Raw genomic sequence first — 11,160 nt, 5'->3', positions numbered from 1 at the left:
TCTATGATTCTATGATTCTATGATTCTATGATTCTATGACTTTCAACAACTTTATCGAGAATTGTAGGGCATTTAGCAACTTGTAAGAACAAGTCCCAAATCACCACAGCATTAAAAAATCCATCTGAGCCGAGATTACATGCAAGATATGGCTGTGTTTGAAGAAAGACAAGATGATAAGGAAGTATAGTAAAAAGTAAAAAGTCTAAAATAAAATCTTTTACTACCATTTCATTACCAGGGTCTTAAGCACTCTGTTCCTGAGATCAGAGAACAGTGATTAAATTCAGCTTACCACTGTCTTTTAGAGGCCTTACCAAAGGCACAGATCTATAGCAAGATTACAAAGATTTCACTGGTCACACATTGAAAAAAAAAAAAGCCCATGACATACTAAAAACTGACTTAGTGATGCTGGCATGCCTCTGTCAAGGAATTGCAAGTGTCACTAAATGCAGCAGTATATGATCTGAAACCTGCTGGCATATCCTTTAGGAAGGTATGCATTACCTGCTCTTGAGAGATGAGAAGAAAACTGTTTCACCTTGGACAAATGCAAGCTGCTTCGAGATTCAAAATGAGACACTTTCCATTTGCTGCTGCCTGATTTCTATTTTGACCAATGAAAAAATATGAAATTCCCACAAAATCACTGCAATTAACATGACTTTTCATTTTGATTGAAGTTATAAAGTTTACAAAGATATCATATCCAGTATGAGCAAAGGCAGTGCAAAATTCATTGAGCTATGCTGATAGCACCTGCTAGCACAGAAGATGACCTGAGGGAAACTTGGCCAAAGAGATTGCTTTGGTTTTCACATTGCCATGCCCACCAACCTTCACCCTTCTAAAAGGTGGAAATTGGGACTAATATAGAGATGACATTTTTATACTGATGCTCTAGCAAGACTAGTAACATTTAATATACGCATTTAATAATTACACTTGCCCTCATCTAACTTGCAGTGAATTCCAAAACGCGACCTGGAGTTGAAAAACCCTGTATCATATTATCAGTTTCCTGAACCAAACAGTCACTTATTACTGATCCTTTGTATTATTCATCTAGAACCAAAAATGTGCACTTCATTTCCCTGTACAGATAAAAATAACAGGCTCCTTGCCCAAAAATGACTGCTTAGCAATTAATTACAAGGCTGAATGAATAAAATATATTTTGCTTCAATATTAATGAGTTTGAAAGATCTGATAAACTACATTGTATCACAGAATTGTTAGTTGTGAAATTATAAATGACAAGGCCATCATAGGTACTTCTCATTTACTTTAACACTGAAGCTTGACACTAAGAATACTGAATACTAGAATTGCTATTGCCATATCAAGCCTATTTCCACAGTATTATAAATGCAGCAAATTAAGAAACTAATTATTTCAAAACAATTCAAATTGCTATGTAATTTAAATACCCTCCTAATAAAGAACTGAAGGCCCTTATTTCTTTTGCTCTGGTAAGATCATATAATCACAGGATAACCTAAGTTGCAAGGAATCTCTAGAGGTCATTGGGTAAAACCTTTATTCATAGTAGGCCAAAATCAACATCAGATGAACTTCTTTTAGATGAGGTTTTTAAGCTATGTTCAGCTGGATTTTGAATTTATTCAATGATGGAGTTTCCAAAAGTTCTCTCAAAAACTCAATCAAATGATCTCACTAAGATTTTTTTTCCTAGTATTCGATCACAATTTCTTTCATGTTGCATCCTAGGTCCTCTGTCTCTCCTCTTCACCAAGCACATCCAAAAAGCAAGTATCTTTTCAATAACTGTATGGAATACATTCATTTATTCCAGTCCTAATCAAGTGAAGTCCAAAACCTTCACTCGCTTTTCCTGTTCAGTTATCAGGGCCAATGATTGGTGTGAGTGGTTTGACTCTTTCTTTGGTCATCTAATCAATTAAATTCATTTATTTATGTGAAAATTATTTTGGGTATCATAGAGGAGCCAAAATGCAACACTTTTATCAAAAAATTAAGGAATTGTGATTTTATCACTTATTTGTCAACTTACCAGATTGGTCCTAAAACTAAACAGGTCACTTTGTACCTATAAGATGCAGGTAAGATACAGACTGAAAACATGATGTAAGATCACCTAGTATTACAAGTTTTTATTTCAGATACAAATGTCACAAAATTAGCAAGACTGAAACACCACCTAATCAACTGCAAGCACAGTTGATCCCAGATGATCTCTAAATATAAACAGAGAGTTTGTTCAAGTTCTGCAACTTCTAACCAAATTCCATTTAGATACAACAATACTATCCTTCTGAATTCCAATAATTTTCAAAAACACAATATTGGTTTCTTAGTCCCAAGAATTGTGTCTTGAATGTAGCAGATCTTGAAACTGAAACAGATCATCAGCATATCCGAATGTTCTTAAAATAGATATTTCCAAAACTTACTGATCTTATAAACAGGGAGAACACCTAAATAATTCACATTTTTCAGTGGATTAACTGCTATAATTATAATTGAAATCTTAAAGCTTTTACTTCATCACTGTAAAAATATCCATTAAATGTTTATATGACAATTAATAATGTTTATATGAAAATCAGTCACAGAGCAGACAGGAATTTTAGAAAAATAGCCTGGTGTGGTGGATGGAGCCTAAAACTAAGCAAAAGCTGCAAGGGTCCTTCCAGAAATTCACCCATTTCAGAAATTTCACAGAGCTCTAAAAGTTCGTGGTTCCTCAAGTTTGGAATTTCTAACTTTGGAACACTGAACTGAAAGAAGTCTTATGGGCAGCTTTGGCAGGAGGGGATTTCACTACTGAACCTGAATTTCTGTTGCATAGAAAGGTTAAACCCTACAATGCTGATGTGTTGGGAAAGTGTTTTACTAGCAGGTAACTCCCGATAATTTTGAAAAAATAAAACAAAATCACAGAGTGGAAAAAACTTAGTTGTTACTCCTTTGTCCCTGCTGAGAGAGATGATAAAAATTATACAGCATAATACATTTTTTGGATTGTGAATATTTAACTCAAGTAGTTCTACTGGACAAAGCACATTACTTCCAATCTTTAGGTTTGCAATGCAACTATACACCCATACAGCAACCATATCAGCCTCTTAGGCACAGCCACCAGCAATGGTTACATGTTTGGGGGATGCTGTTTGAGTTATCAGAGGAAAACATCTCTGAAAACACCTCAGCTGCTGTAACAGAAAGGGCAGCATTCTGCAGGCAGGATGTTCAGGGCAAAAATCCCAAGCTTCCTCCATCCTTGCTAGTACAATAGGCACCCGTCATACTTCCCCTTCTCTTATCAGTGGACAGATGCTTCATCTCCAGATCAATGGGCTGGTGATTCTTTTACCAACATAAAAAAGACGCAGCAATTTACTGGTTCAAAGATTTTACTTTCTCAGATTTATCAAATCCCTTGAATCCCTGAGATGATAACTCAGTAACTGATATCTGTCTGTTCTAACATACAAGCACCAAGAGTCAAGATCATAAGTTCGAGTGTCTAACCCTACAAAGTATTTTAAAATGAGATGAAAATCTGTGAACAGCATATATCACTTCCCCACATAACTGCCGAAATTTCATGATGTACAGTAACAAATGTTAAATGTTGTCATTCAGTCTAACGGATACGGTTTCCAAACCTAAGGATTTACATACACCAGTATACTTAATGTTAATGGCAATCATAAACACAAATCTCGTGAATATTGAGAAGGATTAGTCTGTTAAAATGACAATCACTAGTACTTACCACATTGCAATCACATTAGTACTAGTCAAGCAATCACTAGTCAAAACAGTGTGGTCTGCTGACACTTAAAATATTTGGAAAGTAACAGGTAAAATAGGCTTATTTAACACTAACTACAACTGGATAAACCATACACTTCTAAATCAAGACCTACAAAATGAACACAGTGCAGAGGAGTCCAAGGATAAACACATGAAATGAAATTGTCAAAGCCATTAGGAGTCTTAGCCACACACCTTCCATCAACCTTCCCTTCAACGCTTTGAAAATCTCATTCACCACCTCTGTTATTTAGAGTTTTTTTGTGGTTGTTTATCTGTATGCTTCTAGGTCCCAAAAACTTTCACTTATTCTAAATGTTGCAACAAAATTATCCTGCAATGGTAGTTTCTCAGAAACACATTTACAAAGCAGCATGAAGGTTTTCACTGTGTGACATATATTAACATCAATTGGACTCACACAGCTAAATCTCACTATAATTCATTGTCAATTTACCCCTTCCAGAATTTAATATTTTTTGAATTTGTTTTATTTTACAAACCTTTTCATCTTACAATATTTTATGGCAGAGCTTCATACACTAGCACAGGCATAGTCTCTGGTAGCTGCTTTAATTTTCTAGTACAGATGAGGCCAACATCTCAGACTTCTAGTGGCACCATTAAGAATTATGACTGTAATCCAAAGGATTCATATATCTTTATGATATATTTTCCCAATGTATACATAGATCCTAATAGTCTAAATGACAGATTTATGCACAAAAAGATATACATACACTTCTGACTTCTTTGCTTGACAATATTGGCAATGGCATAGGACAATGCTTCAGTCAGGAAGAGTAAACCAGTGAAGGATCAAGGGCAGTGGGGGTGCTGGGCAAGATTCATCTCTCCTTACACAAAATTCCCCTGACTTTCAGAAGCAAAATCCACCTGAAGGGATTCAACAAAACCATGCGGCTGACAGCTTTTCCTGAACTTGTACCATTTAGCTTTCCATCTCAATGATTTTTTGCAAAATCCTCTATTACATATAATGATATGGATTTACGTCTGTGAATGAAGTTATCATTAAATGATAGAAGACTAACTACAGAATGTCCTTGGGATTACTGACTTCAACATTTCAATGTGCTTATTATAAAAAAGCTGTCAGTCAAAAATAAACAATTTCATGGATCAAAATGTAACTGAAAACTGGTATTATTGCCAATTTTATGTCAAAATCCTCTGACAAACAGCACTGAAAATTACAAAAAAAAATCTTCTTGCAGTTAATACACTTAATGGGTTAACATTAGAGAAAAGGTATTTTATTGACTGTCATGCAATAACTGTTGTTCTCTTCGCTTTTGCCTAGGCTACTTGTTTATATATATTGCTGGGATAAATAGGACAAAAGTTTCAAAGAATCAAGAAACTGCACTTTGAGAACACTAAACAATGTACCTTTCTTCAGAACAAGAACCAAATCTTGTTAATGAACATGTCTCCAGGGATTTGGCATTCATACTTCACATCTTATACGAAAAAGAATCAACATAGTACATGCATGCTATAAAAGGTGTTGCCAACTGTGTTTAATAAGATATCTCTTTCTCAGGTGATATCTTAAGGTTAAACCTAAGGTTAAGACTGAACTGTTCACAGGTCCTTTTCTGACATGACTAAGGTGAACAACTTCCTCTTCTAAAATATGTGCCCATCTGTCTCCTTTTTTAAGTTTTTCCTCAAGTTATATATGTCATCAGTACTTCTGAAATTCTACAAATCAGTACTACAAGTGCTTTGGATTTTGTAAGACTTAATAAAAACATTATCCACAATCACTAATATTTCTTTCAAACTGTCATAAATGGATGCAAGGTAAAATAAATCTCACTTAATGACAGTGATGTCCAGGGATGCAGTTTTGCTGCATATGCTTTATACTCATAACCCCTAAGATGTTAGAAAAAGCTCTAAAACTGCCTGTGGCAACAACATGAACAATACAACTGCTGAGATCATGGAAGGTATCTGAGCTGTAAATTCGTGTGTGTTGGTTTACGAATGGTATTTCCTAATTTAGTACTCCCATCATCATCATGGCTAGGCTTCGTGAGCAAAGATTTGAGAGGGGCTCTACCCACACTTCCTACAAGCACACTAAAGTACTCCCATAGAGACTCTCCAAACCACTCTGCCACTTGCTCAGTCCCCCTCTCCCTGCAGGAAGCTGGAGAGGAGAACTGGAGGCACAATAGGCAAAGATCATGGTTTGGGATAAGAACAATTTACTGGAAAAAGCAATGACATAAGAAAACAAATAGTAACAGCAGCAATATTAATAACAAAAGTGTGCAAAAGAGAGAGTGATTCACATGCAAAATGCTCATTGAGCCCAAGCCCACATGACCACAGCCAGGTTCCCTCCAGCTTGGAGCTTGGCCCATAGCATCCTATCCAGAAGGAACCCCTTCTCCCCAGAAGAGAGTCCCTTTCCCCCACTCCTGGAAACGGACATGAGGTGCTATAGGCAATGATGAGGTGGTATAGAATAAGGTCCAAGTTCTAGCCATGCCCCCTCCCGGATGCTGTAAAAAATTAACCCTGTCCTGGCCAGAACCAGAACATCATGTCTACCAGATTACTTCTTGGATATAAAGAAAGACTTTTATTTTTAAATGAAAATAAATTAAAATGACAAAGTTTTGCAAAACAGACATTTATCAGCACCTGAAAGACACAGATATGACCGTGGAACATTACTATATAACAGGTAACTTCAGTAGAAAGAACTATGCACTGAAGTAATTTTTGAAAGTTGTTATATCATCTGATAGGCCTTTTATAAAACACGAATCTTTTTCTGAAATACTTTTTATGCATTTCTCTGCAGATTATGGTGTCTATTCGCACTTTACTTCAATTTTTATAGCCTACCAGTAATTCTACAGAATAGTAAATACAGTTATTATAACCCTCATAACAGGCAGAGAGAGGAAATAGGGTTTGTTTCCCCTCCCGCATGCACTGAAGTAAATCAGAAGCAACTCTTCTGCAGTCATTAGGACAAAAATGATGAAAAACAAGAAATAAATAATACCAGAAATGTATAAAGAACACTTTCCTCACACTAAAAGTGCAAATCGCAGGCCTTCTCTGCTTTTTGGCAAGATTGTGCCATTGAGGAACTTATAACCACACTTGGCTCATCACACTAAAGCACATCTGAATAAGGTCCAGGCTCGCACTGCAAACAATGGAGACACCAGTTTGCACAGGCTAAGAACCTGGCACAAAGCCTTCAAAATGAAAGAGGATCTTCAAATAAACGCAATATGTACAATCACTTCTAATGTAAACAGAAGCGATTCCAATGTGGTCTGACAGACAACTAGAAAGATCAGAAAAAGGATGACGAAAACAAAGCAAACAAACAAAAAATCCCCACTAACTGCATCCCACTTGTATTCTTTACAGACACACAGCACAAGGAACAGCACTAGTTTTAAGAGATCATGTGGCAAAATGATGACTATGAGTCACTAGAAAGGAGAAAAATCTTTTAAAACACTCTTGGGACTGGTAACTACTCCTAAAGGAAAAGCATTATTTTATCATCCAGCTAATGAGCCAGAGGAAGGATTATTGTTGTTTGGAGGATATTTGTCTCAACATCTCTCTTCTCTAAAATAAACGTGCCAACTTCACTAAACAAAGAGAAGAAGCTGCACCTTTCCGTTGTTTCGATTGCGCGCTGAGGAATATTTAATCAGAGGAAAGGAACCCCAACAAAAGTCACGGAAGAGTGCCGGCAAACACTGCTTTTACACAGGTTAAGAAAAACAGAAGAAAGAGGCGGCGACGCGGGTCCCCGCACCTTCCCAACGCGCCGGCAGAGCTCGGCAGTGCCCGGCCCCGCCGCCGCCCCGCGGGCACGGACTGCCGCCCAGGCGGGGGCACCGTCCGCCTCGCTCTTCCCCTCGGCCTCTACTTCGAGCAGACGGGGGAAGCCCCTGCTCAGCACAAGCGGTGAGCGATACCGCCTCGAAGCGACACTAGGGCGGGGGAGCCGCTCTCCCTCCGGCAGGGAGCCCTGACAGCCACCCGTGCTGGGGGCGCCGCGGCACTGGCCGGGCTCGCCGCTCCCCTCCTTGCCCCGGCTGCGGGGCCGCTCTCTCCCCACGCGGCCTCGCACCGCAAAACTTGCGGGGCGGGCGCGCCGTCGGGGCGGCGGGCACGGACAGCTCCGCGGGCAGGTCAGCGCCGCTCCGCGCCCCCGGCGGCCGCGCCCGGGGCGGGGGACAGAGCGCCCGTCCCTCCCGCCCCCCGCGAAGCCGAAGAGCGCCCCGGCACTCACCAGCTGCAGCGAGCAGAGGAAGATCAGCGTGCAGCGCCCCGTGCAGCAGCCCATGGTGGCAGCCGGAGAGCCGCCGCCGCCGCCGCCGCCGCTGCTCCTCTTCTTCCCTCCCGCGCTGACGCGGCCCCGGAGGCGAGGCGGGGGGCTCACCGCATCCGGACGGAGCGGCCGGGCGTGCGTGTGTCCCCCGCCTCCCGCTGCCTCCCTCCTTTGTGGAGAGTCTTCTCCTGGGCGGCGGGAAGTAGCGCGCGGAGGTCGGCGCGGCCCCGGGGAATGGGAGCTGGCGGCAGCGGATGGCTCTGCCCGGGTCTGGCTCTCGGGAAGGGGCAGGGGCTGGGGGTGGGCGTGTGCGGACCCGGGCGGGGGTGGGCAGAGGGAACGCGGGCGGGGAGGCGGGGGGCGTGCGGGGGAAGGCGGGGGGCGTGCAGGCGAGCGGGGGACTGTGCGAGGTGCGAACGGGAGAGGAACGGAGGCGGCGGCGGGCTCTTCTCAAGCGCCGTGACGAGGGTCCCCAGGCGGGCAGTTTGCAGGGATTTTGGAGGCTCCCAGGGTCGGCGGTGCTTGAAGGGAACTCGGCGGGAGGGACGGTGGGCTGCGCGGAGAGCGGCGGCCGGGGCAGCCCGGCGCGGGCCGCTTGTTGCGAGCGCCCAGGGAAAGTTCAGGGGACTTGGCCAGCCGGGGCGGGGAGGGCGGGCAGCGGCGGCCGTCGAGCGGCGGGGCGGGACCGAGCCCCGAGCACCCGCCGGGCTCCGGCCGCGGGCCATTGTTCGCCGTCCGCGCTGTGCCAGGGGCGGAGGGCGCTCCCGCACCGGGGGAAGCAGTCGGGACGCTGGTCCTCAGGGAGTCCCACTGGCAAAGGCTGTGTGCCCTCTGCCACCGGGTGACGGGAGGTACCTCAGGGAGCCTCCTTCACCTCCCGGTCCGCCAGCAGTGACTGCCTGGGTGCCTGAGGGTGACACTCGCGCTGTTTGATTCCTTCCCCAGCCGCGCACCGGCGGTGCTGGGGGAAGGGGGTTCCCTCCCTGGTAAGGCCATTGTGTCAGGAAAGCCCGCCGGCTCCTGCTGTCCCTCGTGGGTGTGAACTGGTAATGGGCCCGGGGAGAGCGGCTCTGCCCCAACAGTCACCGCTCCGGACAATGGTAAATCGTAGAGTCGTTCAGGTTGGAAAAGACCATCATCAAGTCCAACCCTTAATCCAGCACTGCCAAACCCACCGTGTACAAGGAGACGGATGAACAAAGAGTGCTCTCTACGGGCCTCTCCGTGGGCGGCTGAGAGAAACGGAATCAGTGAAGATAATGCGGTCCCTACATCGTTATATGCACTTTGGTCATAGACAAGTAATGTTTTGGGGAGGGATAATAAATACAAATATACACACCATCTCAACAATATTTTTATATGTGGATAAGGTGTCAACGACTTTTTTTTTTTTTTCCAACAAAGTATATATAAATGAGATTATTTTTTACAGGCATGTTTACTCACCAGACAGCACTTTTCCTACAGCCTGTTACCAGCTGCTGTTCCACGATACAGACTTCTGCTACAAAACACTGAAGTTTGCCCTGAGGGAAAAAACAAAACAAAACAACCTTACCTTCTGCAAGGCATTTTAGTGAGATATCTGATTAGTGTCTTTGTGAAATACACAGTATTGCATCCCCAAACTACATACAGCTCTTAATTTATGCATTAAATGTTAGTGACAACAGTTTAATAATTACAAAGCTACTGCAAAACGGTATTGTGTCAGATTAGATTTGGAAAGCTGCTTTTTTTCTACCACCTCCCTTTTAAGTAGGAAAACATTAGGATAGTTTTATTTACCAAACTGGAGGAACAAAAGAAAGACAAGTAAGAATCAGATTCTGCTCACACAGGATATGTATTTGACTACCTATGTATGCGAGGAGCACCAAATACAATCTACATTGCACAATATACAAAACTTCAGTAAAGCCACCTGAGATTTATATTTCTATGTATGACTTCTAAGATAAAATTCTGCCTGGGGCTAAAACTTCACTAAAGGCACTTGTTCTGAGAACATACATATTTTGACAGATGAATACTTGAAGATATGAAAGAAAATTGAAAAGGTGATAGTTGCCAAAATACACTATGCCAGCCTAAGCTGGTATATTTTACAGATTCTATACGGAGGACTTTATAGCAGCTGTCATTTCTCTGGACTTGACTGAAGTATTTAATAAACTACAAGCTCTTTTTAGGTAAACCAAACAATACAGAGATTAATAATAAGAATTGCAGGGTGGGTACGCAACCAGATAAATGAAATTACAAGAGCTAGTGATGAAGAGATTTGTACTCATCATATTTGGTGCCTGCTTGTACATCAATGGGATGAGACCAAAACTCTTTCCCCTCTCTTTCTCCCTAAGCATAGTGCTTTTCTGAGAAGTAGCTACACCCTATGGAATAACGGGCAGAGGGAAGGGACACAGCTGGGGCAGTCGACTGCAACAGAGCACAGGGATATTCCATTCCATATGGCTTATGCTCATCATATAGTGCTGGGGGAAGAAGGAAGAGTGGAACATTCAGAATGATGGTGTTTGTCTTCCCAAGTCACTGTTACACATGATGAAGCCCAGCTTTCCTGGCGATGTCTCAACACCTGTCTGCCCATGGGAAATGGTGAATGAATTCCTTGTTTTGCTTTGCTTGTGTGTATGGCTTCTGCTTTCCCTATTAAGCTGTCTTTGTCTCAACCCACGAATTTTCTCACTTTTACCCCCTGATTCTCTCCCCCACCACATGGGGGAAGGGAGGCAGGAGTGAGTGTCTTCATGAGGCTGAGTTGCATCTGGGGTTAAACCACAACAACTGAGAGAAGTTTCATAGATGTCTACGAATCTCTATCATTTTTTTCTTTACTTTCTCATGTTTCTGAAGCATTTTGCTATTTATGTCTTCCAGCTAGCCAAAACTGATTCCCTTCCCCTCCTCCAGAAAAAAAAAAGGGCTGTTGTGTAAAGCAGAATTATTCCTGAGTATAAGGTGCCACAAAGAAAACTAAT

At 42.5% G+C, this 11,160-nt stretch overlaps 2 protein-coding genes across 3 annotated transcripts in view; one reads left to right on the top strand and one right to left on the bottom strand.

The window, feature by feature from the left end:
- The window catches only part of NKAIN3 (sodium/potassium transporting ATPase interacting 3), a 345,000-nt gene extending 336,589 nt beyond the window's left edge, over nt 1–8,411 (bottom strand). For both annotated transcript variants that reach the window (XM_027894327.1, XM_027894328.1), the window contains exon 1: nt 8,117–8,411. In XM_027894327.1, coding sequence (XP_027750128.1) covers nt 8,117–8,170 — 54 coding nt within the window. In that variant the 5' untranslated portion in view covers nt 8,171–8,411. The remainder of the gene's footprint in view (nt 1–8,116) is intronic.
- On the top strand, nt 8,410–9,000 carry LOC114062630 (loricrin-like). Its single transcript, XM_027894318.1, has one exon. The coding sequence runs from the start codon at nt 8,410–8,412 to the stop codon at nt 8,998–9,000; it is 591 nt and encodes a 196-aa protein (XP_027750119.1).
- Nucleotides 9,001–11,160: the final 2,160 nt, after the last annotated feature.

Source organism: Empidonax traillii, unplaced genomic scaffold (assembly GCF_003031625.1).
Source record: "Empidonax traillii isolate 1590-97213 ecotype Southwest subspecies unplaced genomic scaffold, ASM303162v1 scaffold425:size1421777, whole genome shotgun sequence".
Taxonomy (NCBI): domain Eukaryota; kingdom Metazoa; phylum Chordata; class Aves; order Passeriformes; family Tyrannidae; genus Empidonax; species Empidonax traillii.
This window is presented reverse-complemented; position numbering and strand designations above follow the sequence as displayed.

What these genes read in the sequence shown, in the direction of transcription:
- LOC114062630 (XM_027894318.1), top strand. Translation starts at nt 8,410, where the DNA reads ATGGCTCTGCCCGGGTCTGGCTCTCGGGAAGGGGCAGGGGCTGGGGGT.